The 24,126-nt window shown below is 39.6% G+C and overlaps 1 protein-coding gene across 3 annotated transcripts in view; it reads right to left on the reverse strand.

Moving 5' to 3' along the window:
- Positions 1 to 24,126, reverse strand: part of Rabep1 (rabaptin, RAB GTPase binding effector protein 1) — a 106,201-nt gene that overhangs the window by 79,780 nt on the left and 2,295 nt on the right. For all 3 annotated transcript variants that reach the window (XM_052756404.1, XM_052756402.1, XM_052756403.1), the window contains exon 2: positions 698 to 826. In XM_052756404.1, coding sequence (XP_052612364.1) covers positions 698 to 826 — 129 coding nt within the window. The remainder of the gene's footprint in view (positions 1 to 697; positions 827 to 24,126) is intronic.

The raw sequence follows: 24,126 nt of genomic DNA on the forward strand, positions 1-24,126 counted from the left end.
ATGTGGGATACGACCCAAGTATGTGTACTCCTAAGAAGGTTCCCAGGAAAGCCTGATGCTGCTGCAGTTGTTCCACAATGACACCATGGAAACCATATCTACACTGCTTCTAGGCCAATAGCTAGAATGTAAACACCTTCCCTGACCCTCCTAAATTATATCCCCCACAAGATTTACTTTATTTAAACACTCATTTAACAACTGATAACACAATGACTCTATATGTTTTCCTCATCTTCAGTTCAATCAACCTAAAGGATCACATGAATTTTGTTCCCATTGTATGCCCAGCATCTACATACAATGTATTTCACAAAGTAGGTACTTAGCAGTATGTACTGAGAAAATAATTGAACACTTGTTCAGTAAATTCCACGAAATGTCAGTTTCTACACAACATACCCAGGGACTGTATCTCAAGTGTTAAAGCAGCCAATTACAACTAAATATCATTAATGTCAGAAAACAAACAAACCTTAATGATGCATTTTCCACTTGCTCCCCAACTCTACTGAAAACCCTAGTTCCAAAAGGCATTATTTTTATATCACACTCTCTCTCTCTCTCTCTCTCTCTCTCTCTCTCTCTCTCTCTCTCTCATGGTTCATTCAATCACAAACACTGTACTATCAGAAACTTAACATTTAACATTTAAAAGTTTTGGCAGGGAAGTTGGGAAAGAGACTGGCGAACTTACCCTCTTTAGCCAAATATAGCTCCTTAAATTTTGCTCTCTTTTGATTAAATTCTTGCTCAAGCTGCTGCTGTGCACGTAAAAATTCTGCATTAATTTTTTCCAATTCTGCTACCCGTTGCTGAAGAGAAACTGGAAAAAGAAATACTAGTTAACAAGTAATAAATGTGTTTACATATAAGTTTTAAGAATAAACTAGTCATCCAGTTACATACTACTATATATACATGGAACTAGTAGGGAGGCTGAAATTCATTATATTGCAATTTTTTTTTAAGAAGCCAGACACTTCTATTAGACTTTATACACATACTGTGAACAAGTCATATACAATGAAACAGAGATCACAGAGAACAAAGTCAATTTCAATACAAGAGCTCCTAACTCTCTTTAGTACACTGACAGAATGTTAATCCACAGTTGGAATTGTTAAATAGTGACTCAGTTAAACTACTTATCCCACACCTAACCCCACTGTCAATGTTGCTACTTTCTGTTTCTTTGTTAGGAGCAAAATCTAATGGGCTCCCTGGCTAGGACAGCCATAACAACTGGAACTATTTTTCCAGTCCCAGAAGACCCATTACATTATATGGAAATTGTTACCATATGGAAAGGACACAAACCTGTAGATCTGTGTCACAGCTCCAATACTGGCAGATCATCTGTTTTCAGACAAGTGTTACCCACAGTCTTAGGGGCTTAGGGGCTCAAGACTTGGTGCTCAGACTGTCTATTCTGGTCAAGGCCAGGGCTGTTTTGGTTAAAACACAAACCTTTGACTCAGCCTTAAGGCTATCAATATAATCCTTCAGGAGATATTTATCAGCACTAGCCAACTACTATCCAATTACCTCGGCCAGCAGAGGTCCCCTTTCTCTACTATACATCACTGGAAACAATGGCAATCTGCCCACATTATAACCAAGATCCAGGATTATCTTTGAAGGTCATTCCTTACCCTCAAGCTACTGCTCAATTCACAACTGATTTTATAATACTTAGAAAATTATAGCAATGGTTAGAACTATAGCTCATTTCCTCCATCTTCTTTTCAAAGTTCTCTGCAATAAGGATACATTTCTCTAACAAATACTAAACTAAGCCTTGTATTGGTTCATCCCCACATCCCAAGGCTAGCTTCCTATTTGACAGCATCAGTACAACTCACAGCTAGAAGGGGAAAAGACTGCTGCTTTGAGCTCCATGTCACTAAAGGCAAAGTGTAATTTTGAGATACATCTACAGATAGACAATGACATCTGACCATTTGAAAGCTTTCTCTTTTTTATTTTCTTTTTTTTTTGGGGGGGGGGTGTGGGGAGAAAAAGGAGGTGGGAGAATATATCAGAAGGCACCATGTAGAATACATGAAGAATAACACTGGAAGAGGGATTACCATCTTAAATCATAAGGAAATTTAGTCCTTGAGGCCCTTATTTCTGCTATTACTTATTGCTAAATCCCAATGGTTAAATTAATAGTTTTCCCACATAACACTAAACTTACTGACACTACTGACTACTACAAAAATAAACAAGACCACTGAAAATGAAGGAAACAACCATTCCACAATGGACATGCACCTCAAAATACTATAATATACATATTTTTTTAAAAATACCATGTAACATAGCAATTTAAAATAAATGGAGAGAAAGAAGACCCTTTGTTCATACTTTTCCCTACATCCTATCCCATCCACATCTTCCACCAAACCATACACATGCACAAAGACTCATGCCATTCATCATTATATTTATATTTAAGTTAAGTAAGACTAATAAATCAACAAAAACAAAAATGCAACCCTTAAAATTACAACTAAAGCCTGGCATGGTGGTTTGTACCTGTAAGCCCAGCACCTGGGTCTCTGAAGCAGGAGGATTACCATGAGTTTGAAGCTAGCCTGGACTACAGACTGAGACACTCACATAAACTATTTTTAAAATATTTTTTCAGCCAAACTTTGTATTTCCACTACTCCCTACTCCATCCTGGCTCTGACCTACACAGTTCAAATCCAAGTTCACACCCACAAGTCTGACTGGTGCTCTCCACTGGAATATTGAAATTTCAGGAATCATGATCCTTGAGGGTATACCAATAACTCCTCTATTTATTTTCATTCTGTTTTTGTGTAATTTTCCAAAGAATCTATCTCAAGTACTCCAAGCATACTGAATTTCTACAAAACAGAAAAGCCAAAATAACTGCTTTTCACAAGCATGCCTTTAACGTCACACCTAGAAAAATCAATTTACCCCAAACAGACAGAAATTTACAAATAGGTATATCATAATATATTAGCAGGCAACCCACAAATCAAACTGAAAAGTTCATCAAATGAAAGTGGTATATTACTTTTCTAACATGATGACTAAATAGTTCACAGTGATTAGGATATAGTCAAAAAGTAATTAACATGGAATGTAGGGAAAAAATGTTAGCTGTCATTTTAAAATTGAAAGTATTTATTGGTTAAAGAAATACAGAGATTGCCAGGCAGTGGTGGCACACACCTTTAATCTTAGCACTCAGGAGGCAGAGGCAAGCAAATCTGAGCCCGAGGCCAGCCTGGTCTCCAGGGCAAGTTCCAGGACAGCCAAGGCGACACAGAGAAACCCCGTCTCAAAGCCCACATCAAACCCCCCAAAAAGAAAAAAATACAGAGATCAAGTCACTCTGTAGCTACAAAACACTAGAAGTCACTGCTAACCTTATGATTCTCACCAAGTTCCATGCTTACTGACTTCCAGGTCACACCCCTCCCTGCTACACACAAACTAACTAGTGTTAACACCAGCTTTCAACAGTACTGACTCTTTTGGGATTTAGTTATGTGGAGTTTTAGTTTATCAGTTTTCACAAACATAGCCCATACATTATTACCTTCATTTGAGTACTAAGGGAGAAACCATCTGATGCCAAGGTTACATTTATTTATTTATTTACTTACTTACTTACTTATCAAGGACAGGAAGAGGGGAAAGGACAAGGTCTCACTATATAGCCAGCCCAGGTCAAGGCAAATCTAGAATTTGTTGTGTTGCCAAGGCTGACCTGGAACTCTCACAGTGATTCAGCTGCCACACGCTGCCAGGTACTTGAATTAAAGGCGTTTGCCATGCCATCATGTCAAGCCTCTGTGGCTCCATTTGTTTATTTAGGTTTTTCAAGAGAGTGGCTACTTTTAATGCTTGCTATCTAAAGAGAAAAATGACTGTCATTTACTCAAAAATGTCTGAATTAAGCAATAATAATCCAAAAATAAAGGGGAGAAATAAAATCATAAATAAGGAAAAGGTCCAGTAATTCTTACATATTTTACCTTTCCTAGTTTTACTGTTGTTTATTGAGACAGTCTCAACTCTCCATCCTCTTTCTTTGTCTCCCAAATGTTGGAATGCAAGAGTGGGCCGCCGCCACCACCTTGCCTAGCTTAATTTTCCCTAATTTTGATATGAAAGAACGAACAGTAACTTAAAGCCCCAAGATGTGTCCTACTATATACCTCTTAAAAAAGAAAATACTAAGTTCGATGACACAAATGAGAAAAAGGGAAAAAGAAATCTGGGTCAAATTTTACTGTAAGTAGAAATTTTTGTTTGAAGATTTTCCTCAAGATCCAAATACACCCATTTCAAGCCACAGAACATCAATGCAGGAAGGGGGAAGAATCTGAACAGTTCTTGAAGCCCACAAGTCTTGACCAGTATCGTCACCTGATTTTTAAATGAAACTACTGCCAGGCACAGGGTATGTGCTTGCAATTCAGCTACTCACAAGGCTAAGACAAGACCACTTCAGCCTAGGAGTTCAAGCCCAACTGGGCAACACAACAAGACCTTGTAAGAAAGAAGAGAGGAAAGAAGAGGAGAAAAGGAGGGTGAGGGAGGAGAAAAAGCATGAAATGAAATTATTAGGTACGGTAGGTATATTCATTTAATGAAATACCAAAGCCAGAAAATGTATAGTAAATGAAAAGAACAAAATATAAAATTACAAATGGCACAATATGAACCATATAATATAATAAATAAATATAATAAAAACAGACTGGAAAGAATATGCCAGGCCATGGCAGTGAACAAAGCAGCAACGCCACTATCTGCCACACCTAACTGGGAAAAGAAAGCAAAGAAGCTCCTGTCAACATCAGCCCAGGCCATGGCATGCTGCCATCAGGAGTTGGCAGAGCAGAAATTCTCTAGGCAACTTGGAAGGGAAATTCATATGGCCAAGGACATCCTGAGGGAAGCAAGGCTGCATTCTGATGAGCTGAACTAGGTACCAGAGTTGAATCAGAAGAGATACCCAGCAGACCACAGAGCTCAAGGAAGAATGCACAAACAGCAATAAAAGAGCCCTAAATTCGGGTTGGGGATTTAGCTCAGTGGTAGAGCGCTTGCCTAGCAAGCGCAAGGCCCTGAGTTCAGTCCTCAGCTCCGAAAAAAAGAAAAAGAGCCCTAAATACATCACAAAGAAACAGAAGACAAGACAATGTTTGGGGCTGGAGACACAGCTCAGGGATTAAGAGCATTATCTGCTCTTACAGGGACTCAGATTCAGTTCCCAGCATCTCCATGGAGATTCAAAACCCTCTATAACTCCAGACCCAGGGGATCTGATGCCCTCTTCTGAACTCCTTGGGTCAGGCACATACAGTGTGCACATACACACACAAAAGCAAAAAAAATTCAAACATAAAATAAGTAAATCTAGAAAAAAAAATAAGCCTGGTAGTGCACACCTTTAATCCCAGCACTCAGAAGGCAGAGGCAGGTGGATCTCTGTGAGTTCTAAGCCAGCCTGGTCTACAGAGAGAGTTCCAGAACAGCTACAGCTATACAGAAAAACCCTGTCTGGAAAAAAAAACAAAATTAAAATACATAAACAAAACAAAAATAAAAAATAAAAACCCTTATGTTGGGTTAAAGGGATAGCTCCATTAGTAGAGTACCTGCCTAACATGCATACATCCCTGGATGTGACCCCCCCCAACACCCTAGATACTGAGCATGGTAGCATATGCTTGTAATTTCAGTGTTTGACAAGTGAAGGCAGAAGTACAAGTTCAATGCCAGCCTTGGCTACACAGCAAGTTCAAGGCCAGGATGAATTAATTATAGGAGACCATGTCAAAAAATGAAAAAACAATTAAAGAGAAAAAAACCTCATGTTCGCTGCTCACAGTTAAGTCTAGCACTCAGAAGGTTGAGGAAAGCTCAAGAATTCCCGGCCATCCTGAGCTACACTTTGGACCCTGTCTCAAACAAACAAAATCTTGGGCAGGGAGATAGCTCACAGGTACAAGTACTTGCTACACAAGCATTAGGGCCTGAGTTCAGATCTCCAGCAGCTGCATAAAAGAACCAAAAACTGCCGGGCGGTGGTGGCGCACGCCTTTAATCCCAGCACTCGGGAGGCAGAGGCAGGTGGATCTCTGTGAGTTCGAGGCCAGCCCGGGCTACCAAGTGAGTCCCAGGAAAGGCGCAAAGCTACACAGAGAAACCCTGTCTCGAAAAACAAAAAAAAAAAAAAAAAAAGAACCAAAAACTTTAAAAATTGAAGACAAATAAACAACGCCTATGTTGTTCAGCTGTAGCTGAACCTGGGTCCTCTGCACGGGGACTCTGGTATGGATTTTCACAAAATGGTCATGAATTCCTGACTGGGAGACTTGGTGAAGAGGTCAAGTCAGGTGGCTGGAGGTCTTAAAACTAGCATCAAAAACGGCCTTGGTAGAGTGCCCAGATTGGCAGTGGGTGTAGTCCCTCCTCAAGCCATGTGTAGCAGCTGTCAATGTCAGGCAGCAGCAGTAGCTGCTTAGACACAGGAGTTTGAATGATGCCAGTGCCCCTGGGAACAGAGATGCAGTACACCAGCACAGAGCTACACCAGCCTTTTTGATACCTTTGTATAGGACAGTATGAGACACACAGGTTGTAATCCTCAGAAGCTTCCTTACAAAAGGACAAAGGAGAAACTAGCCAAGATGGCCCCTCAGATGGTGGTAGCTATCCTTGGAGCACTGGAAACCAAGACCAACTTGACCACTGTTGTCTATGATGGTGACAAATGCCTGAACATGGTCTGCCAGCCAGCTCAGCCTGCTTCTTCTACACGAGCATGATCTCAAAACCTCACTCTCAGACTCAATGGGCAGAAATACATCTCCAAGGGCTTGCACTTCTCTCAGATGAAGGAGTCCAACTTGGTAACAAGCCTCCAGGCTCTCACATTATATTCTAGAAGTATTCTAGCTATGAAATTACTATTTTCAGGCTGAGGGAACAGCTCACTGAGTAAAGTGTTTGCCTTTCAACCCCCAGAACCCATATAAAAAGCCAGACATAGTGGTGTGCTCTTGTAATCCCAAAGCTAGGAAGGCAAAGGCAGTGGGGTCCTAGGACTCACTGGCTAGCCTAGCTGGTAAGCTCCAAGCCAATGAGAGACCCTGCATCAAAGAAGGCAGACAGCGCCGGGCGGTGGTGGCGCACGCCTTTAATCCCAGCACTCGGGAGGCAGAGCCAGGTGGATCTCTGTGAGTTCGAGGCCAGCCTGGTCTCCAAAGTGAGTACCAGGAAAGGCGCAAAGCTACACAGAGAAACCCTGTCTCGAAAAACCAAAAAAAAAAAAAAAAAAAAAAGAAGGCAGACAGCATTACAAAGGATGATACTCATATGCACACATGCACACTTTTTTAAAGATTTATTTATTTGTTTGTTTGTTTGTTTGTTTGTTTGTTTATTGTGTATACAGTGTTCTGTCTGCATGTACCCCTGCAGGCCAGAAGAGGGAGCCGGATCTCATTACAGATGGTTGTGAGCCACCATGTGGGTACTGGGAATTGAACTCAGGACCTCTGGAAGAACAGCCAGTGCTCTTAACCTCTGAGCCATCTCTCCAGCCCAACACATGCACATATTTAAAAATTAAAAAATAAAAATCCAGGAAAGAGATGAGAGATATCTCAGGGGATAAAAGTGCTTGCCACAACAAGCCTGACAACCTAAGTCTGATCTCTGGAACCCACAAAAACAAGATGTGGTTGTTTGTATCCACAATTCCAGCACTCCTACACTGAGATATGGAAACAGGAAAATGGGCTGGAAGCACACTAACCAACCAGACAGAGCAGCAGTAGCAAGAGAGCCCTGCTAAGAGCACCAACTCCCAAAAGTTGTCTTCTAACCCCCACATGAGCCCCATGGTGCACACCACCACCATCATCATCACCATATTTAAAATCCAAGAAAGGGGATAAGAGTTATAAATGAACTCCTAGACATTAGTAATCATGACACGTGGAAGATGGTACATCTACATACTAAAGGGTTTTTTTTGTTTTTTTGTTTTGTTTTGTTTTTTTGGTTTTTTTTTTACTTTTTTGTTAGTTTGGTTTAGCTTTGAGATAGTTTTCAGGCCCTGGTTGGCCTGAAAGTCAGTGTTCTACCTGCCTCTGCCTCCTGAGTGCTGGGATTAAATGCATGAATTTAAGGCTAATTATTTTTATGTCTTATTATTTCTGTGTTTGAAATCAGCTGAAAAACAATGTACTCACATAACATCATTTCTCCATCATTCTAGACACACAATTCATAAAGGAGAATTGTTAATAAAAAGCACAAAACTGCCGGGCGGTGGTGGCGCACGCCTTTAATCCCAGCACTCGGGAGGCAGAGCCAGGCGGATCTCTGTGAGTTCGAGGCCAGCCTGGTCTCCAAAGCGAGTTCCAGGAAAGGCGCAAAGCTACACAGAGAAACCCTGTCTCGAAAAACCAAAAAAAAAAAAAAAAAAAAAAAAAAAAAAAGCACAAAACTATCTCAAATCAATTCCTTTAATATAAAATAACTGGTTTAAGATAATCTGAAGTTATTATCATTTACAAGAACAAAAGCCTGATGCAACATAAACTGTCCTTTAGAACCATGTTTTATTAAATTTTAAGACAAATCAGTTTCCCTTGTATGCAGTTAACACAGAAAATGTAAAATGACATAATTCTTCATTCTTTCTACATTTGTGCTATAGCTTGGCTACACTATAGTATCTATTCTACATTAGGGACTACTTATCAGAAGTTCATAAATAAATAATAATAACACAAAGGTTATATTTTATTTACAAGGAAATTGAATGTATTATTTATGAGTTTTTCAGAACTATCAAGGTCACAGGCAGAGAGGGATTAGAATCTTGATAACTAGCTATCATCCTACCTACATGTAGGTGAAGATTATATTTAAGGGTAGGAACATGAAAACTAAAGAAGTTTCAGAGTGAGAATGCAGATGTTAACATCTGTCATGTAGGGAAAACCTCAAAGCTACAAAAAATGATGAATTATAACAGGAGTTACAATTAAGAATCTCCTATTTGCTGGGTATTATGGCACATGGGTATTGTGGCACTTGCCTTTAATCCCAGCACTCAGGAGGCAGAAGCAAGCAGATTTCTATGAGTTCAAGGCTAGCTTTGTCTACTACACAACTTGTCCCAGGCCAGCCAGGGATATATAATGAGACCCCATCTCAAACTAAACAAACAAAGAACCCCATATTTATTAGATATGTGGCAATCAGTTAACAATATCAGTGTGACAATATAGTTAAAGAAACAAGCTCTGGGATTAGACACGAATGGAAGGGTCAGTCTACCTCTTACGAGCTGGCTTTTATTCATCTATGAAAGTGAGAACTAGTGTTAGCACAATCTACCCTTCTAGGGTACATTTCAAGGCTTTAAAAGGCTATGTGGTAATCAATAACAAAAGCCTTAAATTTTTATGTAATCTTTAAATAGGCAATTTCTCCACTAGGAATTTGTCCTAGGCAAGAGATCATGGATATGTGTGTAAAGGTTTTACTTTAGAAGTATTAATGACCGTAGAATACTTGAAACTCTAGAACATCAGTAAAATGTGAATATAGTATAACCTCCTTTGTCTACAGTCTCACTTCCCATAGTTTCCAATACCAGTGGGCAACATATGGGAAATACCAGAAACGACTCGTAAGTTTTAAACTGTATACTCTTGAGCAGCATAAAGAACTCACACCTTCCCACTCCAGCCTACCCAGGATGTGAATCATCTCAGTCCCACATACCCACCGGCTACTTGGTAGCTACTATCACATGCTTCTGCTCATATAACCCTTACTCAACAATGGTGTCAAAGCAAAAAGTAGTGATGTTGGCAATTTATGGAAGTGAAAGGGAAGTAGTAAAATGCTTCCTTCAGGCCTAAGATTAAAGTACAAGGAGATATTTTGAGAGAGCTAGAGACTACACTTACCCAACTATTACATTTACCCAATTATTACAATATATAATTGTTCTGTTTTATAATCAGTTACTACTAACCTCAGACTGTGCCTAATTTGTATCTTAAGGTAGGTACATATGTAAAAGGAAAGAAAGCAGAAAATATATTGGACTCATTATTATTCATGATTTCAGATCCACCTGGGGTCTTGGAACGTATCCCCCATGGATAAGGATCTGTAGTGTCTACCAATGGAAAATTAATAAAATATACTACGTACATGTTCGAGATGAAACCTGAATGTGAACACAACAAATTCTACCAATCAAAAAGAAACAAGTATGAGCCAGGCATGATGGCACAGGCCTTTAATCAAATCACAGCACTTGGGTGGCAGAGGCAGAAGGATCTCTGTGAGTTTGAGGCAACCCTGGTCTACAGAGTGAGTTCCAGGCCAGCCAGGGATACACAGAGAAACACTGTCTCAAAAAACCAAAACTAGCCGGGCAGTGGTGGCGCACGCCTTTAATCCCAGCACTCGGGAGGCAGAGCCAGGCGGATCTCTGTGAGTTCGAGGCCAGCCTGGGCTACAGAGTGAGTTCCAGGAAAGGTGCAAAGCTACACAGAGAAACCCTGTCTCGCAAAAAAAAAAAAAAAAAAAAAAAAAAAACCAAAACTAAGAAAAAAGAAAGAAAGAAAGAAAAAAGAAAAAAAGTACTTCCTATACTAAAATGTCGTGAATGGGTCAGGCAGTGGTGGTGTACACCTTTAATCCCAGCACTCAGGAGGCAGAGCCAGGTGGATCTCTGTGAGTTCGAGGCCAGCCTGGTCTACTGAGCGAGATCCAGGACAGGCACCAAAACAACACAGAGAAACCCTGTCTCAAAGTAAAAACACAAAACAAAACAAAACAAAACAAAAAAAAAACTGTCATGAATGGAATAAATTCCAATTTATTTTACCACATTAGTATAATCACAGTAAAAAAAAAATCTAGTGAAATAGTAAAGTGAAAAAAATTATGTCAATCTCTAAAATGCAATTGCAAAGATTTTCAAATTAGCAAATCAAATGTAGAATAGCAAACCATCATAACCATCTAGAGCTCATCTCAGAAACACTAAAGCTGTCTAACACCAGGAAATCCATTAATGTAATTCATTTTGTTGAACAATTCAAAAATATGTAAGATAACTCCATGAATCATAAAGGAAAGGAAAGCAATTAAGGAAATCTTTTTTATAAAAAAAAAAAATAGAATTACCAAATAGGATGATCCACACGCCTGAAGTTGGCAAACACAATGCAGAAAGTAGAAAAAGAACAAATATACCCCCAAAGAAGTCAAAACTGAATCTACATGAGGGGAACATAGCAGTAAACAAGAGACAGTAGAAAACAGGAGCGTGGATCCCTGGCAGGTCTGAGAAGACAAACAGACTTCTTGACACGTACGCCCAAAACTGAACCCTTTACATTTTAAACCACTAGCAACTGTATTTCCAATTAATCTCAGGTGGCAGTATTACTAACTGGTAATAAAAGAATAAATCAAAACTTAAATGTGTGGCACTTGGGAGGCTGAGGTAGGAGAACCAGCAGTTCCATAATAAACCACCATGGCTGGCTGAAAAAGGAAAGGTGCAATAATGGTGGAACTGTAACCCAGGGATAGAGGGCTTGCCTAGCACGTGGGAAGCCTCGGCTTTAATGCAAGAACTGCAACACACACAAACAACAACTAATAGATATAAACACACATATATAGTTTTGTATATATACATATATAAAATAATGCATTTCTGCATTTTGTTTTCCATGGCCAACAAAAATTTTTATCTAAAATTATTAAATATTTTAGAAAAGAAAAATAACGTAAGTGAAAGACATAGAAAATTTCACTTAAAAAACAACTCACACAGAAAAAAAACTTAAGAAAGGTTGGGCATGGTGGCACAAGCCTTTAATCCCACTACCTAGGAGGTAGAGGCAAGCAGATAGATCTCTGTGAGTTCAAGGCCAGCCTGATTTACATAATGAGTTTCACAATATCCAGGGCTATGTAGACAGTCACGGTCTCAAAAAAACAAAAAAATAAAAAAATTTGAGAATTAAAATAATTTTAGCCAGGCATGATACCATATACCTGTAATCGCTGAACTTCATTCAAAGAGACAGAGAAAGGGGAATTACAAGTTTGATGCCAGACTGGTCTACACAGTGAGCTCTAAGGACAACCATGGCTACACAGTAAGATCCTATCTCAAAATAAGAAGAAAAAGAACACTGAAAACCTGGAGCTGAAGAGATGGCTCAGCAGTTAAAAGCACTAGCTACTCTTCAAAAGGACCTGGGTTTAATCCCAGCACCCACATGGTTGCTTACAACCATCAATAAGTCCAGTTCCAGAAAACCCACTGGCCTCTTTCCACAGGCCCACATATAAACATGCAGGATAAATATGCACACATAAAAAGAAATAAATTTTTTTAAAGAATACTGAAAAACTTAGCCAGTATTTTTTTAAAAAGTTTATACACTCAAAAAAAAAATGGGTGGGTATCTAATTGTTTTTAAGAAACAGTGAGTCTTTAGAGGTATCAAAAGCATTACCAGTAAATCAGTTCAAATGAAATCTTACACATCCCTCTACGAAAACTACCCAAAAAGCTAACTTAAAACAAAAGCCATGACTGAGGATATAGCTTGTTGGAAGGCCATGCTGCACAGAGGTTTTAGTCTACCATGGCAGCTCTCTACAAACTGGACATCATGGAACTCGCCCTTCCCTCTCCCCCATCGGAGGGCTTCCTGCTCTCTACCTGACCTTATCTGGAGAATGTCTCTAGGCCCCAATGCCTGACTTATCTCTAGTGCGACAGTCCCCTGCAGAATCATTCCAGGTGCTACCCATATGGTAATTAGACATGTACTAGGAGCTTTATGATAGGATTGTGCATGCTGTTTAATGCTAATTAGGTGATGTCATAGCCTCTGTCCCCATCCTTTACAGTCTCCCCTCACTCTGGAATACAGTTGTGCTCTTGTCTCACTGAAGCTGTATCCTGAAAAGCTATATCCACCATGTTCACAGGCCATACAAAGCTCTCTGTCGCCACTTCTGCCCCTTCATCCTCACAGACTGGTGGCCAACAGACTGTGAGGAAAAAGAGGACCCCACAATAGCTCAGAGGTAGAACACATGCCTACTGTGTGCAAGGCCCTAGATTCAATGCCAGGATCACCTACCCCCATCCCTAAAAAAAGAGCAAAGAATAAATCTGAAAGATCTATAGCAAACAAAAATAAAGGGCTTTATCTTCTAAATGCAAAGAACACTGATATAATGTACAAAGAAAGCAAATAGACAGTGTATTTTTTAAAAGCCAATCATTAAAATTCAACATTAAAAACCAATGACACCTTTTCTTGCCTGGGGAACCAAAGGCTACCCATAAACCAACATTCATTCATTCACTCATTACACATACAAAATCTCATGCAGTCCAGGCTGCCCTCAAGCTCCTAATGCTCCTGTCCCACTGCCTCAGTTTCTTGTATATTAGGATCACAGGTATCATCATCAAGTCCAACAAACTTATACATTTTGATTAAGAACACTGTAAGAAATAAAAATGAAACCAAAGATTAATGTTCAATGATGTTTGCTGAAGAATTATTTAACAATGAAAATGTATTTTTAAAAAAAGCAAACTTGGGACTTTGTTTTAATTGTGTACTTTTTTTTTAACGACATGAAAATTTACTCAACTAAAAAAGATACAATAGGAAATGAAAACTCATGGGAACCTGAGTCCCAAGTAGTTGTGTGTGTGTGTGGGGGGGGGGGTGTTCAAGATAGGGTTTCTCTATATAGGCCTGGCTGTCCTGGAATTCACTCTGTAGATCAGACTGGCTTGGACTCAGAAATTCGCCTGTCTCTGCCTCCAGAGTGCTGGGATTAAAGGCATGTGCCATCAAGCCCAGCTTCTATTCAACTTTCATTTATTCAACTCAGAAGCAGGAATGATGCCACCTTGAAAAAGATTAAAGAATTACCTAATATAACTAATACACTTATATTGATATAATAAGTGTAAAGATGTAAGGGCTGGAGAGATGGCTCAGCAGTTAGGAGAGTACACTGCTCTTGCAGAGGACAGGAGCTCAGCTCTTGGCACCCTAGTCTGGTGGCTCACAGCCTCCTTTAATTCCAGCTCTCTGGAGTCAATGCTCTCTTCTGGCCTCCACAGGCACCTACATTTTCATGTGTACATACACAGAAAACATAAAATAAAAATTAAATCTTGAACACACACACACACAAAAAAAAAAACCCTGTTTATTGTCCTTAGTTAATAACTCAATGAAAACATTTTTTCTTCTTATACACATTACTGGGAGTCAAACCTGGGGTCCTAGTGCATGATGTTTTAAAGTCTTGTCTTTGACAAGAAGGACATAGTGGGTAAAAACATATGTGTTCATACTGAATTTTATCTGAATAAATAAATACTCAAAAAAAAAAAAAGGCCAAGAAAAACTCCAGAGAATGATTCACAAAAATTCCCCTCCCCCAAGCTGAGGACCAAACCCAGGGCCTTGTGCTTGCTAGGCAAGCGCTCTACCACTGAGCTAAATCCCCAACCCCTCACAAAGAATTTTTGGCTCTTTAAATACTAAAACATTTTAAATACTAAAACATTACAAAATAGAGAAAAACAATATATGTAACTATGCAGTATGACTATAGTATCATCAACTGAACGGCAATGTGTGGTGATATTGTGAACAAATAAAATTTCCCTGACAGAACAAGCCACTAGATTAAACATAGAGGCCAAACACCTTTAATCCTAGCAGTCAGGAGGCAGAGGCAGAGATCTGTATGGATCTCTGTGAGTTCAAGGCCACTCTGGTCTATACGAGATTAATCCAGTCTAAAAGAAAAATAGAGCCAGGCAATGGTGACACACACCTTTAATTCCAGCACTTGGGATCACATACCTTTAATCCCAGCACTAGGAAGGTTGAGACAGGAAGTGATATGGCTGAGCAGAGAAAGGAAGATAAGGCAGGAGGAAACAGGAACTTGGCTCTTTCAGGCTGAGGAGTTGGTGAGGTAAGAGGTGGTGGCTGTGGCTTGCTCTGCTTCTCTGATCTTTCAGCTTTCACCTTGATATCTGGCTCCGGGTTTTTATGATAAGACCATTTAGGATTCGTGCAACAGCAATGTTAATACTGAATTAATCACTGCATGATGCAAAAACAATAGATAGCCATTTATCTGATTCCTTACATCAAAATAAAATCTCAGTGATCCAATATTTAAAACTAAACACTAGAAAATAACAGGCAGAACATAAACTTTTGATGCCCCAAAGAAAAAAACTGATAATCGAAAATGCTTCCATATGCCAAAACATAGAAGTTAAAAAAACAAATTGGCCGGGCAGTGGTGGCGCACTCCTTTAATCCCAGCACTTGTGAGTTCAATGCCAGCCTGGGCTAGAGAGTGAGTTCCAGGAAAGGCGCAAAACTACACAGAGAAACCCTGTCTCGAGAAAAAAAAAAAAAAAAAAAAAAAAAAAAAAAAAAAACCAAGCTGGCAGAAAAATTTGCTGTTCCTGTTGCACATGACAATGGTCAATTTCTCCATACAAAAAAGACTCAAGTTCACTGACATACAGGGCTATCAGCACTCTTATACCCTAACTGACAGACCTGCCCGGAAAAAAACTTGGTACTTAGTCAGGAGGTAGTGGTGCATGCCTTTAATGCCAGCACTCAGAAGGCAGAGGCAGGTGGTTCTCTGTCAGTTTGAGGCCAGCCTGGTCTACAGAGCATGTTCCAGGACAACCAGGGCTACATAAAGAAACTTGTCTCAAAAAAAAACCAGAAAAATAAAATAAAATAAAAACTTGGTACTTGCATTAAAATGTTTAAGTGTGTACATATACAGAAATGTCATTCAAAGACATGTACAAGAACGTACAAAGATAAGAATGTACAAGAATACTCACCACAGAACTGTGATAGCACAAACACTCATCAATGGAGCACTCTTTAAATTACAATGTATCTACATCAACAAAAATGAATGATTTATTTCAAAAATAATGACAAGATGGGTGTACTAGCAAGTACCTGCTGTCCAAACACATGGGAGGGTAGGCAGAACAATCATTTGACTCCTGTACTTTGAAACTAGCCTAGTGAAGCCAAGTTTTAGCAAACAAAAGATGAAAACAATGACATAATAATTTAGGGTTTTTTAGTTTTTTACTCTTTATGTATATATGTGTTCTGCTTTCACTTCTGTATGTGAACCCATGGAGCCAGAAGTAGGGATGAGCCTCTGGAACTGGAGCTACAGACAGTTGTAAGCCATTGTGTGTGGGGGTGGACTTTTCTGTCCTGCCAGCCAGCTCCCAAATAACCACATGGAGATTTATTAATTATAAAAGCTCGGACATAGCTTAGACTTGTTACTAACTAGCTCTTACAACTTAACCCATTTTTTTTTTGGGGGGGGGGGTCAAGTACAGGGTTTCTCTGTGTAGTTTTGGTGCCTGTCCTGGATCTCGCTCTGTAGACCAGGCTGGCCTCGAACTCATAGAGAATCCACCTGGTTCTGCCTCCTGAGTGCTAGGATTAAAGATGTGCGCCAAAACCGCCCAGCTAACCCATTTCTTTTAAACTACATTCTTCTATGTGGCTCGGTTACCTCTATTCTGTATTGCCCATGTTGCTTCCTCTGCAGCTCACAGTATGCCCTCATGACTCTGCCTTTCTTTTTCCTAGCATTCTTTCTGCCCTGAAAATCTTGTCTAGCTATTGACCATTTAGCATTTTATTAAACCAATCACAGTAACATACTTCACACAGTGTAAAGGAATATTCCAAAACAACCATGTGGATACTAGGAATAGAAGCCAGAGCCTCTAGAAGTTCAGCCAGTGCTCTCAACTGCTGAGCCATCTCCCCAGCCCTCACATATCAATCTATAAAAATCAGGGTTAAGAAAAGGAAGCTCGCCGGGCGGTGGTGGCGCACGCCTTTAATTCCAGCACTCGGGAGGCAGAGCCAGGCGGATCTTTGTGAGTTCGAGGCCAGCCTGGACTACCAAGTGAGTTCCAGGAAAGGCGCAAAGCTACACAGAGAAACCCTGTCTCGAAAAACCAAAAAAAAAAAAAAAAAAAAAAAAAAAAAAAAAAAAAAAAAAAAAAAAGAAAAGGAAGCTCGAGCCGGGTGGTGGTGAGTTCGAGGCCAGCCTGGTCTACAGAGCGAGATCCAGGATAGGCACCAAAACAACACAGAGAAACCCTGTCTCGGGGGAAAAAAGAAAAGAAAAGAGAAAAGAAAGAGAGAGAGAGAGAGAGAAAGAAAGAAAAAAAGAAAAGGAAGCTCAACCAGGTGGTGGTAGTACACACCTGTAATCCCAGCACTCAGAAGGCAGACAGAATCTCTGAGTTCAAGTTCAAGGCCAGCCTAGTCTACAGAGTGAGTTCCAGGACAGCAAGGGCTACACAGAGAAACCATCTTGAAAAAAGAAAATAAATAAATCCAAAACTCCTGGGTTCGTTGTAAACTTTTCTCCTGCTCAGGTTCCGCCTCTTTTTTCAAACCTCTGAGCAATACCCATACTCCCACACCACCAATCCATTAACTGCTCTGCACATTACCACGTCAAGATTACCGTTCTCCTCTCAGGTATCAGTTCCAGCTATCAAAAAAAGTATTTTTTAAGATTAACAGATAAAACTATCATGTACAACATATTCTTAAGAGTGTATATGTGCAATAAAAACAGAATGAACATTACCAAACTCTTTTTATGAGGCTACAGTTACCCTGATAACCAAACCACACAAAGATGCAACAAAGAAAGAGAATTACAGACCAATCTCCCTCATGAACATTGATGCAAAAATACTCAATAAAATACTGGTAAACCATAGGGTGGTGGTGGCGCACGCCTTAATCTCAGCACTTGGGAGGCAGAGCCAGGCGGATCTCTGTGAGTTCAAGGCCAGCCTGGACTACATTGTGAGTTCCAGGAAAGGCGCAAAGCTACACAGAGAAACCCTGTCTCGAAAAAACCAAAAAAAAAAAAAAAAAAAAATACTGGTAAACCGAATCCAAGAACACAGCAAAGAAATTATCCACCATGATCATGTAGGCTTCATCCCAGAGATGCAAGGATGGTTCAACATACCAAAATCTGTCAATGTAATACAACATATAAACAAACAAAGAAAAAAACCTCATGATTATCTCATTAGATGCTGAAAAAGCCTTTGACAAAATCCAACACCCCTTCACGATAAAGGTCTTGGAGAGATCAGGAATACAAGGAACATACCTAAACATAATAAAAGCAATTTACAGCAAGCTACAACCAACATCAAATTAAATGGAGAGAAACTCAAAGTGAATCCACTAAAATCAGGAACAAGAAAAGGCTGTTTACTCTCCCCATATCTATTCAATATAGTACTCGAAATCCTAGCTAGAGCACTAAGACAACAAAAGATCACGGGGATACAAACTGGAAAGGAAGAAGTCAAACTTTCACTACTGGCAGACAATATGATAGTATACATAAGTGACCCCAAAAATTCTACCAGGGAACTCCTACAGCTGATAAACACCTTAAGTAATGTGGCAGAATACAAGATTAACTCAAAAAAATCATTAGCTCTCCTATATGCAAATGATAAATGGGCTAAGAAAGAAATCAGAGAAATATCACCCTTTACAATAGCCACAAATAATATAAAATACCTTGGGGTAACTCTAACTAAGCAAGTGAAAGATCTGTATGACAAGAACTTTAAGTCTCTGAAGAAAGAAATTGAAGAAGATATCAGAAAATGAAAAGATCTCACACGCTCATGGATAAGAAGGATTAACATAGTAAAAAGGCTAAATAAATGTCAGAGCCGGGCGGTATTGGCCCATGCCTTTAATCCCAGCACTCAGGAGGCAGAACCAGGCAGATCTCTGTGAGTTCGAGGCCAGCCTACAGAGCGAGATCCAGGACAGGGACCAAAACTACACAGAGAAACCCCGTCTCGAAAAACCGAAAAAAAAAAAAAAGGTCAGATCACAAAAATTGCTTTCTGTACAATAAAAAAAAAAGTAGATAAGTAACAAACTAGGAGAACAAAATATCTAAAACATAGCAAAAACCTACTGCAATTTATAGTGTTCCTCTAGTTCAACAAGAAAAGAAAGCTGAGACGGCTCAGTCAGTAAAGTATTTGCCACACAAGCAGAAGGACCTGAACCCAACTCCCCATTACCCACACAAAAAGCAAGACAGAGATACACAGCTATAATCTCAGCTCTTGGGGGACGAAGACAGGAGGATCTCTGGGGCTTGCTGACCAGCAAGTCTAGCCAATTTCAGTTGTAACCAGCTGCTCAGTTCTAACCAGCAAGTGCCAAGTTCAGTGAGAGACCCAGCCTCATAAAATAAGGTGGAGAAAGGCTTAAAAAGACACCTAATGTCAACCTCTAATATCCATGTACATGTGCACATGCACCTGCATACACACAAACATATACACCACACACACAGGAAAAAAACAATTAACCAGGACAATTCAATGGGGAAAAGAATGATATAATGGTCAATTTACAATATGAATTTAGTCAATTAGGGCCAGCAAGATGGTTCAGAGAATAAAGTAGCTAGCCATACAAGCCTAGTGAGCTAGCTGAGTTTGATCCCTAGAACCCATGTAGAAATAGAAAACCGCCGGGCGGTGGTGGCGCACGCTTTTAATCCCAGCACTTGGGAGGCAGAGGCAGGCGGATCTCTGTGAGTTCGGGGCCAGCCTGGGCTACAGAGTGAGTTCCAGGAAAAGGCGCAAAGCTACACAGAGAAACCCTGTCTCAAAAAACAAAACAAAACAAAACAAAACAAAAAAAAAAAAAAAAAAAAAGAAATAGAAAACCACCGCTCACAAACGAACCATTAAATAAAGTAATAAAAAAAATAAGTAAAGTATAAAAACATGCATACTTGAAAAAAATATCATCAGCTAAGGCTCAGTGCACTTGCCTGGTATACACAAAAAGCCTGGATTCATTCCACAGCTCTATGAAAATGAACAAGTGAATCAATACACTTTTTAAAGCCACCATGTCATCTACCTGCTTCAAACCCTTCAACAGCTAAGACCACCCAGGTCAGCCCACTAACACCTCATACCTTCTTGCTACTTGCTCCAAGAGAGAGACTCCTGTTCATCCATCAGACAGCAACACCAGAACCAACTCCTCTAAATGACCAAACACCTCAAATTCATAGCACTGTGCGACCCTCACAGGTCCTCAGGCAGAATCTTGGGATTCAAACATCCAATGTCATCAGCAAACCCCACAGAATATTATTTCAAAATAAAGCTGCCATCAAAAATCTTAGTCCAGACTCCATCACCTTTTCCTGGATTCAGGCCTCCCTTGCCTCCCTAAAACTCTATTGCCAATCCAACAACCAAAGCAGCATGGGGTTTTGTTTGTTTGTAGTTTTGTTTATTCATTTGCAGGTTGTTGTTTTTAGTTTTTGAAGCAGATTCTCACTGTGTAGCCCAGGCTGTCCTCAAACTTTGTACCAACCCTTCTGCGTCAGCCTCCTAGTGCTGGGATTACAGGCTTGAGCCACCATGCCCAGCACCTTGCTATGTCCAATCATATCACTCTTCTGCTTAAAACCCTTTTCAATGGTTTCCCATAGTGAAATGGATTGATTCACTTGCTCATTTTTACAAGATGGACCCATAGTGAAAGCCAATTGTTAAAATGTTTCTGTGGCCCTACAAAATCTGCCCTCACTTCATTATCTCTGTGATCTCACATCCCATTACTCTCATCTCTCACTCTCCTAACATCATTCCAATCACAATGACCTCTTCAAATATGTCAGATATGTTCCCTCAAAGCTTTTGCTTCATGGCTAATTCCACTTCGTCCTTCAGGTCTCTGCACAAATTTTATCTATATCAGAACATCTGTATCAGATTATCACTATTCTGACCATTTCATTTAAAACCAACCCCAGGGCTTGAGAGAGGGCTTAGCAGTTAAGATCATTTGTTACTATTGCAGAGGACCCAAGATCAGTTCCTAGCATCCACACCAGGTAGTTCAAACTGTCTATAACTCTTGCTCTTGGGAATCTAACAGCCTCTTCTGGCTTCTGGGCACCTAAATACATATGTACCCACCCCATCCCACAAATACATATACACATAAGTAATAAAAATAAATAAATGATCTAGTCCATACTTCCTTGGACTCTGCTCTGCTGTTTTGCAGAGCACTTACTGGCTAAGACTCTATATAACCTGTGTATGTTCAGTACCTGTTTTCTCTTCATTACGGCAGGACTGTTATTACCTGTCATGTTCACTGATGAATTATAATTACCAGAATTGTGCCTGGCAAGTAGTACACATTAGTAATAGTTAAATAAATGGTTTTATACCAGTCTATGGAATAATCTAATTAATGACTAAATGACTACCTAGAACAGAGACTGGGTCTGGTTTGGCTTATCTCTCTATTTCTTAAAGACTAACAGAGGGGTTGGCATAGTCCAGGCACCAAAGTGTTAATTGAAGAATACCTCCAGTATAGTGGGCATTCCTGTAATCCCAGCACTTAGGAAACGAAGTGGGACTAGTGTTAGTTTGAGGTGAACCAGAGCTACACAGTAAATCCAAGACTAACTTGAGCTACCTGGCAAGAGAGGGTCTGAGAGAGACAGACAGAGGGAAAGAGACAGAGACAGACAGGATGACAAACAGACAGAAACAACAAAATAGCCTTTTAAAAAAAATCTATCAGAAGACAAATTTAAAGCAACATCCATCCAGAACTTTTAATGGGGAAATCTACCTTCTCATAAACCTTGGCAGGTATGTAAATTGATACTTCTTCTTTTTTTTTTTTTTAGCTTAAGCTAACAGCAGCTTTAACATTTAACTCTGTCAGAAGTGCCCTTTAACTCAGTAGTCTCACAGATATAAAAGCAAGAGTACCAGTGATGCAGGCCTGCAATTCCAGTTACTAAGGAGAGTGGGGCTGGAGGATCTTAAGTTCAAGGCCTGCTATGTTAGAGTGAGGCCTTGTCTCAAATTTTAAAGAAACTAGAGCTACATCTCAATAGTATAGTGCTTGCTTAGCATGCACAAGATCCTGGATTCAAATCCCAGTTTGAAAAAAAGTACACCATGTTAGCACTGCTTATAAAATGAAAAGAAGAGATTAGCAACCTACCAGCCCATCAGTGGAAACACAGCCAAGCAGGGTGTCTCATGCCTGTAATCCCAATACTCCAGAGGATAAAGTAGGAGATCATCATGAATTGGAGGCCAGCTGGACTAGAGTGGGACCCTGTCTCAATAATAAAAATAAAAATAGGGGTTGGAGAAATGGCTCAACGGTTAAAGAGAACTGATTGCTCTTCCAGAGGACCTGGGCTCAATCCCCAGCACCCATATGGTGGCTCACAACCACCTGTAACTCCAGTTCCAGGGATCCAATCCCCTCTTCTGGCCTCTGTAGGTACCAGGGACAGACATACATGCAGGTAAAATACAAGTACACATAAAATAATAAAAAGCATTAAAATAATAATGAAGAAAAACAAGCAAATCCATCATGCATGCCACACACGTGATGGAATAGACTTTTAATAAAAACAAAGCAGAGCTATAATACAGAAACAGACAATCAGCCTTCTGATCTAGTAAACAAACCAGAGGGTCCTGGATTCAGATATTCTGTGTTTGAATCCTGACTCTCTAACTTACTGTAACTCCAAGCATATTTAATTTGTCTGAACTTCAGTTTCTTCATCAAAAACTAGGACCAGCAATACTGTATTAATATAATTACAATAGCACCCTCCTCACTGATGTGAAGATTCCTTGAGATAGTATCTGTAATAGTTATGGCATGACACACACAGCCATGTAACCATTTACATACACACACACACACACACACACACACACACACACACACACACACACACACACACAGCAATGATAAGTAACATTTAAATGAGATAAGAAAGTTGCAGACCTATGTATGTAATACCCATCTATTTCAAGGATTTAAGGTAACATATCTGTATAACCATGAATAAAAAGCAGAACAGAAATCTCACCTCTGAGAATGGGGAAAATATACTTCTACTTCTTAAGATTTTTTTTTCTAGTATATAAAGTATCAATGGAGGGCTGGAGAGAGAGCTCAGCAGTTAAGAGAACTAGATGTTCTTCCAGAAGACCTGGGTTCGATTCCCAGAACCCACATGATGGCCCACGACCATCTGTAATTCTAGTCCCAAAAGGACCCAACACCCTCTTCTGGCTTCCAAGGGTACCAGACATGCACATGGCGCATAAACATGCAGGCAAAACACCCATAAAGATACACATAAAGATAAACTTAAAACATAAAATAAAATAAAAGCATCAATGGGGGGTGGTCTTTGTAATGTTTCGAAGCGAGCATATATTATGGAATGTGTAAATGAAGTTAAACATATCTATGTCCTCAAATACTTATCATTTCTTTATGGGAAAATATTCAAAATCTTTTTCTAACATACATTTTCTAATATAGAGGGATTATATAAAAACAAAGTAAAGGGGCCAGTGACATCACTCAGCAGGTAAATGTGACTGCTGTCAAGCCTGATGATCTCAAAAACCACATAGTGAAGAGAGAGAACCAACTCCCACAAGTTGTCCCCGGACCTCCACACACATGCTTGTGGCATGTATACATACACACACAAATAAAATTTAATTTTAATGAAGCACAATCAAGAAAAATGCTTCTAAGATACAGTTTAGCTTAAACTGAAATCTGAGAATTTTTACACTTGTCTTTGAATTTTCAAGGGAAAATAATTTAATCAATTGACATTTGTCTATTAAAATGTACCATCAAAAAACAAAACTTTCAAAAATTATGAAATAAAAAAATTTAAATGGCTACATCTCATCTTGCCAATTACATACAAATCTACTCTTAATATACCTTTATCCTCAAAAACAAAGCAAAGTATATCAAAAAGAAAAAGACTCAGCAACTGCTTCTGAGTCCAAGACTAGATAAGTTTTACCGTCAATTT

This window comes from Peromyscus californicus, unplaced genomic scaffold (genome assembly GCF_007827085.1).
Source record: "Peromyscus californicus insignis strain IS unplaced genomic scaffold, ASM782708v3 Scaffold_3__1_contigs__length_106647218, whole genome shotgun sequence".
Lineage (NCBI taxonomy): Eukaryota > Metazoa > Chordata > Mammalia > Rodentia > Cricetidae > Peromyscus > Peromyscus californicus.